General features: G+C 41.6%; 1 protein-coding gene across 7 annotated transcripts in view; it reads right to left on the bottom strand.

Annotated features, from left to right (window-relative positions):
* Window positions 1–11918, bottom strand: part of LOC115105430 (neural cell adhesion molecule 1-like) — a 299957-nt gene extending 288039 nt beyond the window's left edge. The window contains exon 1 of one of the 7 annotated variants that reach the window (XR_010460519.1): window positions 11614–11918. Coding sequence is in view for 6 of the 7 variants with exons in the window: in XM_029627481.2 (XP_029483341.1) it covers window positions 11614–11662 (49 nt within the window). In the remaining variant the exon portion in view is untranslated. The remainder of the gene's footprint in view (window positions 1–11613) is intronic. The other 6 variants (XM_029627481.2, XM_029627482.2, XM_065007294.1 and 3 more) reach the window with 6 other exon arrangements.
* Between the last annotated feature and the right edge of the window lie 1596 nt (window positions 11919–13514).

The raw sequence follows: 13514 nt of genomic DNA, 5'->3' as shown, positions 1-13514 counted from the left end.
TGTTAACTTCTTATTCAACTTGTCAGCTCATCTTGTGCTCTGAAAGAGAACCCAGCAAAACATGCCAGTTGAATACAGAGGAGCCTTTGGCAACATGTTATGTAGCCTACTATAGGCAGTGCTTGACTTGAGCAGGAGCTCAATTGGAGCTGAGTACTAGCACCTAAAATGTTCTACTGCTTGAGCTCCTATTCCTCTCAGCTCAAAAGTATTGTGGAGCTCCTTCACCTAAAACATACCGGCACCCAAAATGAGTACCGGAACCTATTTCAGTCCAAGTCAAGCACTGACTATAGGTGCAGAAAATAATGTGCTTAAAGAATACGCTAAATGTACATAGCAGAACATAGCAGAATGTTTGGAAATAGTTTTTCCATGACAAAAATAAAAACACAAAGCCGACTCAACTATTTGGTCCTTTAACCGTTTAGACTAAATTATAATTCTAAAATGCTGCTGTAAACAGTCCGGGTGGCCATTTGATTAATTGTTCAGCAGTCTTATATCTTGGGGTTAGAGGCTGTTAAGGAGCCTTTTGGACCTAGACTTGGCGCTCCGGTACCGCTTGCCGTGCGGTAGCAGAGAGAACAGTCTATGACTTGGGTGACTGGAGTCTGACAATTCTTTGGCCCTTCCTGACACTGCCTAGTATATAGGTCCTGGATGGCAGGAGGCTTGGCCCCAATGATGTATTGGGCTGTACACACTACCCTCTGTAGCGTCTTACGGTCGGATGCCGAGCAGTTGCCATATCCGGCGGTGATGCAACCAGTCAGGATGCTCTTGAAGTTGCAGCTGTAGAACTTTTTGAGAGTCTGGGGACCCATGCCAAAATGTTTCAGTCTAATGAGGGGAAAAAGGCGTTGTCGTGCCCTCTTCACGACTTTCTTGGTGTGTTTGGACCATGAACGTTTGTTCAGGAACTTGAAACTCTTGACCCACTCCACTACAGCCAAGTTGATTTAAATGGGGGCGTGTTCGGCCCTCCTTTCCTGAAGTCCACAATCATCTCCTTTGTCTTGCTCACGTTGAGGGAGAGGTTGTTGTCCTGGCACCATACTGTCAGGTCTCTGACCTTCTCCCTATAGGCTGTCTCATCGTTGTCGGTGATTAGGCCTACCACCATTGTGTCGTCAGCAAACTTAATGATGGTGTTGGAGTCGTACTTGGCCACGTAGTCGTGGGCCCATAGCTTAGTGATGAGCTTTGAGGGCACTATGGTGTTGAACACTGAGCTGTAGTCAATGAACAGCATTCTCATATAGATGTTCCTTTTGTTCAGGTGGGAAAGGTCAGTGTGGAGTGCGATTGAGATTGCGTGGATCTGTTCGGGCGGTATGTGATTTTGAGTGGGTCTATGGTTCCCGGGATGATGTAGTTGATGTGAGCCATGGCCAGCCTTTCAAAGCACTTCATGGCTACCGACGTGAGTGCCACAGGGCAGTATTCATTTAGGCAGGTTAACTTCGCTTTCTATGGTGGTCTTTAAAAAATATATATATTTAACCTTTATTTAACCAGGTAGGCAAGTTGAGAACAAGTTCTCATTTACAATTGCGACCTGGCCAAGATAAAGCAAAGCAGTTCGACACATACAACAACAGAGTTACACATGGAGTAAACAAACATACAGTCAATAATACAGTAAAAAATGAGTCTATATACAATGTGAGCAAATGAGGTGAGATAAGGGAGGTAAAGGCAAAAAAAAAGGCCATGATGGCGAAGTAAATACAATATAGCATGTAAAACACTGGAATGGTAAATTTGCAGTGGAAGAATGTGCAAGGTAGAGATAGAAATAATGGGGTGCAAAGGAGCAAAATAAATAAATAAATACAGTAGGGGGAGAGGTAGTTGTTTGGGCTAAATTATATATGGGCTATGTACAGGTGCAGTCATCTGTGAGCTGCTTTGACAGCTGGTGCTTAAAGCTAGAGAGGGGGATAAGTGTTTCCAGTTTCAGAGATTTTTGTAGTTCACTTCCAGTCATTGGCATCAGAGAACTGGAAGGAGAGGCGGCCAAAGGAAGAATTGTTTTTGGGGGTGACCAGAGATATACCTGCTGGAGCACTTGCTACAGGTGGGTGCTGCTATGGTGACCAGCGAGCTGAGATAAGGGGTGACCTCGCACGATCTTGTAGATGACCTGGAACCAGTGGGTTTGGCGACCAGTATGAAGCGAGGGCCAGGCAACGAGAGCATACAGGTCGCAGTGGTGGGTAGTATATGGGGCTTTGGTGACAAAACAGATGGCACTATGATAGACTGCATCCAATTTATTGAGTAGGGTATTGGAGGCTATTTTGTAATTGACGTTGAGGATAGGTAGGATGGTCAGTTTTACAAGGGAATGTTTGGCAGCATGAGTGAAGGATGCTTGTTGCGAAATAGGAAGCCAATTCTATATTTAACTTTGGATTGGAGATGCTTAATGTGAGTCTGGAAGGAGAGTTTATGGTCTAACCAGACACCTAGGTATTTGTAGTTGTCCACATATTCTAGGTCAGAACCGTCCAGAGGAGTGATGTTGGACAGGCGGGCAGGTGCAGGCAGCGATCGGTTGAAGAGCATGCTTTTAGTTTTACTTGTATTTAAGAGCAATTAGAGGCCACGGAAGGAGAGTTGTATGGCATTGAAGCTTGCCTGGATGGTGGTTAACAGTGTCCAAAGAAGGGCCAGAAGTATACAGAATGGTCTGCTTGAAACATGTAGGTTTTACAGACTCAGTCAGGGAGAGGTTGAACATGTCAGTGAAGACACTTGCCAGTTGGTCCGCGCATACTCTGAGTACACGTCTTGGTAATCCGTCTGGCCCTGCGGACCTTGTGAATGGTGATGTGTTTAAAAGGTCTTGCTCACATCAATTACGGAAAGAGTGATCACACATTCATCCGGAACCGCTGGTACTCTCATGCATGCTTCAGTGTTGTTTGCTTCGAAGTGAGCATAAAAGGCATTTAGCCTATCGGGTAGGCTTGCATCACTGGGAAGCTCCCTTTCCCTTTGTAGTCCGCAATAGTTTGCAAGCCCTGCCACACGGAGCTGGTATACTCCTCAATGCCATTGGATGAATCCCGGAACATATTTCAGTCTGTTCTAGCAAAACAGTCCTGTAGTATAGTATCGTGTCATCTGACCACTTCCGTATTGAGCGAGTCACTGGTACTTCCTGCTTCAAGATTTGCTAGTAAGCAGGAATCAGGAGGATAAAATTATGGTCAGATTTTCCAAATGGAGTGCAAAGGAGAGCTTTGTACGCATCTCTGTGTGTGATCTAGATTTCTTTTAAATTCTCTGGTTGCACATGTGACATGCTGGTAGAAATGAGGTAAAACGGATTTAAGTTTGCCTGCATTAAAATCCCCTGCACTAAGAATGGCACTTCTGTATGAGCATTTTTTTGTTTTCTTATGGCCTTAAACACCTCTTTGAGTGGTTTCTTAGTGCCAGCATTGGTTTGGGATGGTAAATAAACATCTACGAAAAATATAGATCAAAAATCTCTTGCTAGATAGTGTGGTCTATAGCGTATTATGAGGTACTCTAACTCAGGCGAGCAATACCTTGTGAATGGTGGGACTTCGGGCCAACGCACTGCATGGAAACATAGGCTCCCCTCTCGGGTGTGCTCTCCCTCTTCCTCCTCCTCTCTCTCTTCCTTCTCCTCTCCCTCTTCCCTCTCCTCTCCATGTTCCTCTCCCTCCACTCCTCTCACTCCTCTTCACTCGCCTCTTCCTTTTTCCCTCCATTCTCCTCTCGCTCCACTCCTCCCTTCTCTTCCTCCTTGCTCGACATCTCTATCCCTCCTATCATCTCCAACTCCTCTTCCACCTTGCCTTCGGCTGCTGAGCCCTGAGTCTCCATATCACTTCCCTCACTTTAACTGACCTAGAGGAACATACTAACAGAGAGAGGGAGAGAGAGCCAGAAAGGAGCAGAGCAACAAATAGGATACAATTGTGGTCAGGAACATCTCTCTCGCCCTCTCATACAGTTGCTCTCTTCCTTCCTCTCTTTTTCTCAAAAGCAGAAAGAGATTCCATAATAAATTCTGTGATACAATTGCATGCCTCCCATTCAACACACACACACACACACACACACACACACACACACACACACACACACACACACACACACACACACACACACACACACACACACACACACACACAACAGTATTGTCATGATGCTATACAGCACTTTCATTCAATCAATCAACATTATTTTATGAAGTCCTTAGTGGCTAGTTCAGTTGATGGTGTGCATATGTACAGTATGTCAGACTGATGGATAATCAGACAGGATAGAGTACACAAATAGACCCATGGTCAGATTAGTTTTCATATCTAGTAAGAAGTCAAGTTTGTGGCACACCGGTTTACAGATTCAACACATCAACTACACATCAACTGTTCTCCCCAACCTTTACTAAAGAACAACTTTTGTTTGACCACCGCAAAACGGTCTCCCGCTATCTTTTTTCATTGAGTTTCACCTCTGACTCCCCTGGGCTGCCACAGTGCAAGGACATGTCCGAGTCCATATCACCAACCAACGTGGCCAATTCGCTGTTGTCATTGAGTAATGAAGTAATTTATTATTTTAAAAGTCAAATGACATTATACCCTCTTTCCGGTTTCTGGTTCATGACAACAGGTTTTTAGCAAGTTCATTTTGAGATATTGACACAGATATTATAGTTAGAAAAACAAGGCCGTTCACAGCCGCTATAGTAATTTAAAGAAAGGCCGTTTATTAAGGCAGCTTTGGATTCTAAAGGGTTAAAAACCTGCTGTATGTAAAATATTGTGTGCTCTAACTTGGGAAATAAATAAATGTGACTCGGATGACAACATAATGATGTTTGTTTCTGACATTAAGGATGGTTTCCTAAAGAAGCTAAATCCCCTTCGTGTTTTGTTTCCTTTCCCCATTATCGCGATACTGGTATCGTCCCGGCCCTAGTAAAGGCTTGTTGATAGTAATAAGTAATCTATCATGGATCATTTAGCAATCAGTTATTTTCTGAATACCTAAGAATAGTCCTGCATCAACATTGACACTGCCTGTGCTTAAGGTGTGGCGATAGCAGCACCGTTCTACTAAGGAGTGAACAATTCTAGAGACTAGCACACATCCTGTCATGTTCTTCTCCCCCAGTGGAGGCCATGTTTTCTTTGCTTCAGACAAAGATGCTGCAGCATCATCCATAGGACCTATAAAACCAACCTAGCCAATCAGCAGGCGTGCATCTAACCCACAGGATGAGCTAAGTGCCATTGCTAAGTGCCAAATACATCAGAGTGATGAGTCATTCACTGATCTTGGGGTACAGCACATGCCCCCAGTCCTCCTTGTGTCCTCCCCTAACAGCTGTGTGTGTGTGTGTGTGCGTGCGCACGTCCTGGGTCCCATACAGGGTCGCCTTTTATAGGTCCTCTCGACTTTCGAAGGCCTTTCCACTTCAATTTTTTTTAAAGAATCCTTTCAGAGACGGGGGGGCAAGGGGAGGGAGAGGTTGCTTTTCAGCATGACAAACCCGAACCCATTTCTCTTTCTTTTTTCTCCTCCAATACTCTATAGGATGCCTTCAGAGCTTACACAATGCAAATCAGTATGAGTCCCTTTTCATGGATTGATTAATATGCAAAGGCGGCCCATCCTTATCAAACAGTCAGCAATGGAAAAATATAACACAAGCTGCCAGTGTAGTCATTTAGAATTTTTCATCCATTTGCTCTTTGGGTTCATTCAAGTAGTGAAATATGAAACCATTTCGTTTTGATGATAACTTTGCAGTTTCTGACAATTATTCCCACTCACTAATCGTATTATGAGACAGTAAAACCATGGTATTGAGAATCTTTGGCACATACTGGTTATTTAGCCCCCAATATCTGTCTCACAGTCAAACTACTCCAATGCACCATGCAGAACTACAACTACGCTAGAGCCACAGAAATATCATTGACTTGAACACATTAGTGTAGTCTTTACACTCTTGGGAAAAATAGGTGCTATTTATAACCTACCCTTTTTGGTTCCAGGTAGAACCCTTTCGGTTCCAGGTTTCATATTGTCATACTGTCCTTCTCTCGTTCCGGGATTTGAGGTATTATTGGCATACGGCATAGCACACAAGGGGCCGCTAAAAACGCAACAAAAGACCATTGGGCCTCTATTACCTGAATGCTAACAAAATTATTACAAACTAATAGCGAAATCACAGACGCTGTTAGCTAAATTCTAACGAGCAAAAACAAACTAACTGCAAAAACAGGCAAATCCAGCTCATAAAGTAATATAAGCATAGCTAGTAGCTACCGAATGTCATTTTGGGTGAGTGTGGACATTCAAAAGCGAAAGTGAACGAGAGAAACTGTGCAAATGAACAAAGTTGTTATGTATGCTTTTCTGAAGGAAGAGCAGCAAGTATAGATGGAGCAGATGGGTTAAAAACGGAGGAGGGAAAAATGGCAGCTGTACAGAACTCATCCATAGCTCTTAAAACCATTATAAGATATCTGATGGCAAAATGTTTGTAGTGAATTGCATACAAGTGCAACTTCATCATATGATGTGCGCCGCACAACAGAGACTCACAGAGAGAGATAGAATGCTATGGACTCACCAAGCTCGCTTTTTCCCATTTACAAACAAACACGTGACTGGCTCAACTGTTCTGGGGAACTACGGTAAGCTTCATAATTGACAATGTGACAGGTGAAATGAAGAACACAATCTGCTTCATATCCTAAAGAACTGCACAAGTTGACAGCAAGTAATAACTTAGGTAGCTACACTCAGAAAAAAGGGTTCCAAAAGGGTTCTTCGGATGTCCCCATAAGATAACCCCTTTGGTTCAAGGTAGAACACTTTTGGGTTCCTTGTTCTACATTGAACCCAAAAGGGTCCTACCTGGAACCAAAAAGGGTTCTTCAACGGGTTATCCTATGAGGATCGCCGAAGAAGCGTTTAAGGTTCTAGCACCTTTTTCCCCCTAAGAGAACAAATACTCAAATGTATTGAAACACTTCAAATAAATAGTTTTGACGGTATTGAAAAACGATGCATTTCCTTTTTCCAAATACCCCGGTATACAGTATATACAGTATACCCCCCCAAGCCTAGGTAGAACCGGAAAGGGTTCTACCTGGAACTAAAAAGGGTTCTACGTGTAACCAAAAAGGGTGCTCCTATGGGGCTGCACAAGAACCAATTTGGAACCCTTTTTTTCTTAGAGTGTTGGATAACATTGGAGCGGCAGGTAGCCTTGTGGTTAGAGCATTGGACTTGTATCCGAAGAGCATCGGACTTGTATCCGAAAGGTTGCAAGATCAAATCCAAGGGAGAAATCTGTCGTTCTGCCCCTGAACAAGGCAGTTCCTAGGCCATCATTGAAAATAAGAATTTGTTCTTAACTGACTTGCCTAGTTAAATAAATAAAAAAACATCTGCAATCTCATCAGGTTTCAGCAAATGGAACAAGTGGCGTTTGTGAGATACTGCAATAAATTACTCACCAATGAGATTCTGTTTCGTGGTGAATCATATTACTTTTTAGCCTGCCAGTTGAGCAAATAATTTAAGCCTTTTCACTTTCAGTCTATTTTTGCACTTGCTGTCTTACTCTAATTAAATATAGGGGAATTTATACTTTTTGACTGGATTGGTTCAAAGGGGATCTCTTTAGTTTATGTTCCATGAACACTCATCCTTGGGATGAAATCAATTCTTCCAAATGTGGCTTATCTATGAACACATTTCGCCTCACTACATTGAATTGCCGCCCATTTCCACATTCAGTCTTTTGAGCAATCCTAGACACACAGTGGTTCTCCTACGTTGTGGTGAACACAATCAGCCTTGACTGCAAAATCTGCTAAGGGACAGCTGCCAGATGGAATGATAAACTTTAAAAGAGGTTGCTATTAATGCCTCATTGGGCCCACACCGGGAGATCAAGGGCGGACATGCCATTATGTACGGGAGGAATAACCTATACTTCATATGCACAGATGTAGCCAATCATTACAAACAACAGTAGTGTTACATTGAAGACTATCAATGTTATGCCAAATTTGAAGTATAATTTACCTCCAATCTGGGTGGGATAAAGTCATCCTCCATGTGGATACACACAGTTAGGTTATACCATAAAGTGGAGGTGCTAACAATAGCAATCTGGAACAAGGGCCATAATATTTACAATGCTACATTATTGCAGAGTTAAGGCAACAGAGAAGTCTGAAACCGTGTATATCCCTTTAAACGCTATGCCTCTCACCCAACTAGAATGGGATGGGGTTTGAAGTATCCAGCTGGATGTTTTATTCATATCCCATTCCAAGCAACAGACCGAAAGACTTATAATTTTCCCTTGTTAGGCTGCTTTTTACTGCTTCCGCCTCTCAAAAATAGGCAATCCTATTTTCATAGTGGCTTTGAACTTGCCACAGAAGTTGAAGTCCCAGATGTTAACCATTGTGGAATTGTTTATTTTTTCCCCAACTGTTGACTAATCTTAAACTTCGCCCTCTTCTTGAGGTGAACTCTACGCCGGACACACATAAACAACACGCTTTTTGGAAAGTCTTTGCATTCCCTTTTATTTATTTGCTTGACTTTAAAGAACTCCCTGAAGCGTGTTCTCTCCTGGATTTACTTCTTTGATGTTGATGGGGACCTGAACCTGGCAAAAAGCACCAGGGGCTTCCCAGAGAATGTCGCCAATGTGATGGGAATGTGTGGCCGGCCGGGGCCATCTTTTGGCTGGCAGTCACACATGCACTTAATGGTAAGGAGTGCTGCAGGAGCAGCTGCATGCTAACATTTACATGTCAACACATGACAACCGCACAGGGAGAGTTTCTGCACCATTACCCCTTGCCACAAATCTCATCGCCCAAATGTAATATATATTCAAACTGTGAAAGGAGTCAACTATACAAGCTCCTTAAAACAGCTCTGGTGGACAAAAGTGATGTATAAAAAAAGAGGAGGGAAGAAAGAATGGAGGTGGTCCTCAATGTGCTTCTTACATATGTAGGATCTTATTTGCAGGAAATAAGAATTATTATGTGGATTATAATTAATGGGCATTTTTGTTGGGGTTGATACATTTTTCATTTGGGCAAATCAAGTCTGAAATGTCATTGTTGAAATTACAAACTTTAGAAGCCTTTTTAAAACTCAAATACATTAGACGTTTGCATTTCCTGAAGTGCCAGGAAAATTCTCAGCAACAAAATAGTGATCAAATGAAGATCCAACATCTGTACTTGACTAAGTCAGAGAATGGAATGTAACCAGCAACAGCTCCCAGTCTGTCTGGTTGGAACCCCCATGTTTCTCTCTGGCTATACACCGATGGTAACAGATGTGATGATGCACCTCCATTCCACAGAACCAGTTACTATTCACACTCCCCCAACCAGCCAAAGTCTTTGTCTCGCTGCCTTTTTGTCAAGGCAGTACTATAAGCCACTTTTCATATTCAGTTAGTTTCTCTCTCAAACAATTGTATTGAATTTCATCCAGCAAAGAATCTAGCGGTGATTGGGCATTTTCTTGGACAGTGGCCAGGGTTCCTTCTAAGTTTATTAGCCCTTGGCATCGAAATGTAATTGTCAGCAAACTGGAAATGAATATATTTAATTACATTGTTTCTGCACATTTTTTTTTATTTTGCTTTCTAACATCACAGTACTGTCATTACTCACTTAATACCTCCCAGGCCAATCAAATAATGTGATCAATTTCTTATTTTAACTCCCTTGCAATGGGTTAGGACTTAGTTATTCACAATTGTTCAATTATCTCTGTCTAGTCAATTACACTTTCCCTCCTCAAAAAATAACTGAAGCAGTCTCTGGGTATTTATAGTGAACACTGAATGAAGTAGGCTACTGATTTTGAGGTGCTCTTAATATTCCCCCTACTGTTGCTTAGTCCTCATGACAACTTTCTTCCCCACATTGCCAGTGGAGCTTCCCTTCTAAACCTCCCTGCAGATCAATGCCACGCCCCTAGTTCAACCAAAGACAAAGGAGTGTTTTGTGTTTTCTTAGCAATACATTTGTTTTACATATAGACATCTTTATGCAAAAACACATGCATTCTAGAAGAGTAAAAAAAAAAATTGTTTGTTTGTGGTGTGTATCTGCGTGTGCATGTGTGTGTGTGTGTGTGTGTGTGGGGGGGGGCAATATACAGACTGATCCAATATCACGGGTCCCCGCCTGAGTCCGCGCTCTCTGGTTGGATAGCATTGTTTACCATGGGATTCATAATGACTACTGACCCATTTCTTTAGATACTTGTATAGATAATAGTAGCATATTACCAATTACTTTTCTGTCTACGGAGGTCTGTTTTCTGTTATCTCTCCCAAAATCTATAGGCCTATTCAGTTCGGGGATTTAAAAAATCTTTGTCGCATATATAAGCCTGTCTAGAAGGGCTAGGTATGTATGTATTCATGTGAAATGTATTGATATAGCTAACTATGCCCCTATGTGGCTCACGTTACAAGCACGCACAGTCTGCACTGAGTAGGCTCTAGGCATCAAATACAATGTAGCCTATTGGAAGGCTTCAACTTTGCGATTGAAAATCAGCCTAGAGCTTTCACATTTACGCATGAATTGATAAAGAAATGCTGAAACAAGTTTAATTGAAAACAAAATAAAACATTAGGCTTTCGCGTTTAACCTAGACTACTATTACGCTACCAAGAAGTGTCGTAGTTACCGCGTTCATAAAAAATATTTGCAGGTGTTAGGTTTGAGGACCGAAACAAATCATCCCCATCGGCAACCAACGCTGAGAGCACAATATGCGCGCCACCTCCAAATATATATATATATATATATATAAGCATAAAAAGCTACCAAACTCTTTGTATTAGCCTACTGTAAAAAGGGTAAGCCTATTGGTTCCATGAATTAAATGTGATGGACAATAATTCAAACACATTAATTGTTGGGTGATTTTGCTGACACAAAGGACGAGCAAGGCAATACTTGTTTCACTGACTCTCCTCCCAAGACCGAACGCATCCATCTCCTCCTTGGCGCTATACCCACTCCTCCGCAACAACAAAGCTCAAGGTTAGGGAAAACAGTTTGTCCAACTGCTCAAACCATGTATATTCAAACCATGAGGCAATGCAACGACTCAATTAACGGACAAGTGATATCTTATTACGCAGATAATTAGTAGCCTAAACAGTAAACTACAGACAGAGCCTACTTGAGATTTAGTCTATATGATTATGAAATAAGGTTCAAATGTCGGTTATTTCGCTTCACAGCCATTACTGAGAGAAGAGCCATACTTTCCCGTTCGTCTCTTATCTATGAGAAACTCAGGTTTCCATTGCCTGTTTATATTCCGAAGCGACAGCTCTAATATGATAGATCTAACTGTCCATTCGTTGAGACACATTTGAGACGCAGTTAGCACGGATGGGACACATACGGACACTGCTATACTGTGAACAAAACAAAGCACTTTCAGAATTTAAAGAATTTTCATTGTAACATGTATGAGTTGGCGATATTGAATCATTTCTAGAAAAAAAAACATTAAAAAAAACAATCTTACCTGCATAGCCAAAGAGCAATGCCCAGATGAGATACCTTGTTTGAAGCATTGCAATATCTCACAAAGATATTCTCCTTGAAGAATAGATGGACAGACTTGACAACGATTTCAGTGTTCTGAAGAAATGTATGTTTTCCAACTACTGTATTCTGATAGCAATATTCGAGTTGGTCCTTGCAGCTACCCGAATACGCACGAGAGCAGCTCGCAGAATGAGTGACTAGCAGCCGTAGCACACACACAACACGAATTAATCCGCCTGGGCAAAATGTTCGTGCTCACACACTCAAGGGGGGCAATGGATGCAGGCACAAACTAGTGCGCTCAGCTAGTCGCTCTCCACTGGGAGTAATTCGGATTAGGAATCTCACGAAACCTCTATTGATCCGTACAACATAGAAGTGCATTTTGAGAAGATATTTAACCAACATTATTTTGCCCAGTTTTTTTCAACCATTCAAAATATCTGCACCAGATGAGATGTCCAATGTGCAATTGTGCGTAATTCCGCATAGTCGACCTATTATTTATGGGCCTGTGACTCGCCAAATGACTAATTCTCCGTTCTCATAATGCATGCATGCATTCCTAAAGCAGCTTGTTGGTTGGTTCCCACGTTTTGTATTTAGCATACACCTAGTTAAAACACGGTATTACCTGCTTTAGACCATAAATAGTATGAATCGTGAAACCTGCAGTCCGTATTAAATATTTTGTGTTCAGTTTCACCATCTGGTCATGACAACGACACTCGGCCGGCGCGCTGATTAGTAAGATGCTTCCCGAGAAATAGGGCGTCCTCTTCACTGTGTCATCAACGTCCCCTCTTAACTATATTTTTAGTTTCGTATTCCCGTATAAGCAGTAATGGACAAAACAGACTCATCATCCCTCAAGTGGTGCGTCTCTCTTTATGCTGAGTCTACAAACCACATTTAATTTAATGTTTCAAAGGTGACTAGAGCAAATAAATCATTATAGCAGGTGCAACAACATGATGGTGTCCATAGAAAACCGAGAATTGCATTTCTATGGCCATTTGATAAATAGGCTACTCAGCATTTTACACTGGCTACATTTAACAGCATTTTACGCCATTTTTACAGCTATCTGTCATGAGCAGACATTCTCATATTCACACCAGTGATGTGAGTTTGATCAATGGAACTTATTGCTATCATCACTAACAGATTGAAAAAGGGGTATAGGCCTACAGTAATTACGCATTAACATGTAGAGCACAGTCAGTGGCAACCTGTCACTCAGTTGATCCCTATCTGTTTAGCTAATAATAAAAATAAAATAAAACAAATATTTACACTACCGTCAAAAGTTTGGACACGCCTACTCATTAGGGTTTTTCTTTATTTTTAATATTTTCTACATTGTAAAATAATAGTGAAGACATCAAAACGTGGAATCATGTAATAACCAAAAAACATTTTAGATTCTTGAAAGTAGCCACCCTTTGCCTTGATGACAGCTTTGCACACTCTTGGCATCTCTCAACCAGCTTCATATAGTCACCTAAAATGCATTTCAATTAACAGGTGTGCCTTGTTAAAAGTTCATTTGTGGAATTCCTTTCCTTCTTAATGCATTTGAGCCAATCAGTTGTGTTGTGACAAGGTAGTACTGAATATAGCCCTATTTGGTAAAAGACCAAGTCCATATTATGTCAAGAACAGCTCAAATAAGCAAAGAGAAATGTTAGTCCATCATTACTTGAAGACATGAAGGTTAGTCAAGCCTGAACATTTAAAGAACTTTGAAAGTTTCTTCAAGTGCAGTGGCAAAAAAACAGAATCTAAGCAAGCTAGTAAACAGTCACCATCATGAATCAAGTCAACAATCTCCTGGCAAATCCTTTTCAATCCTTGTCATATGAAGAGAAAGTATAG

Source organism: Oncorhynchus nerka, linkage group LG22 (assembly GCF_034236695.1).
Source record: "Oncorhynchus nerka isolate Pitt River linkage group LG22, Oner_Uvic_2.0, whole genome shotgun sequence".
NCBI classification, from domain to species: domain Eukaryota; kingdom Metazoa; phylum Chordata; class Actinopteri; order Salmoniformes; family Salmonidae; genus Oncorhynchus; species Oncorhynchus nerka.
Note: the sequence above shows the minus strand (reverse complement) of the source record. Positions and strands in the feature narration are given on the sequence as shown.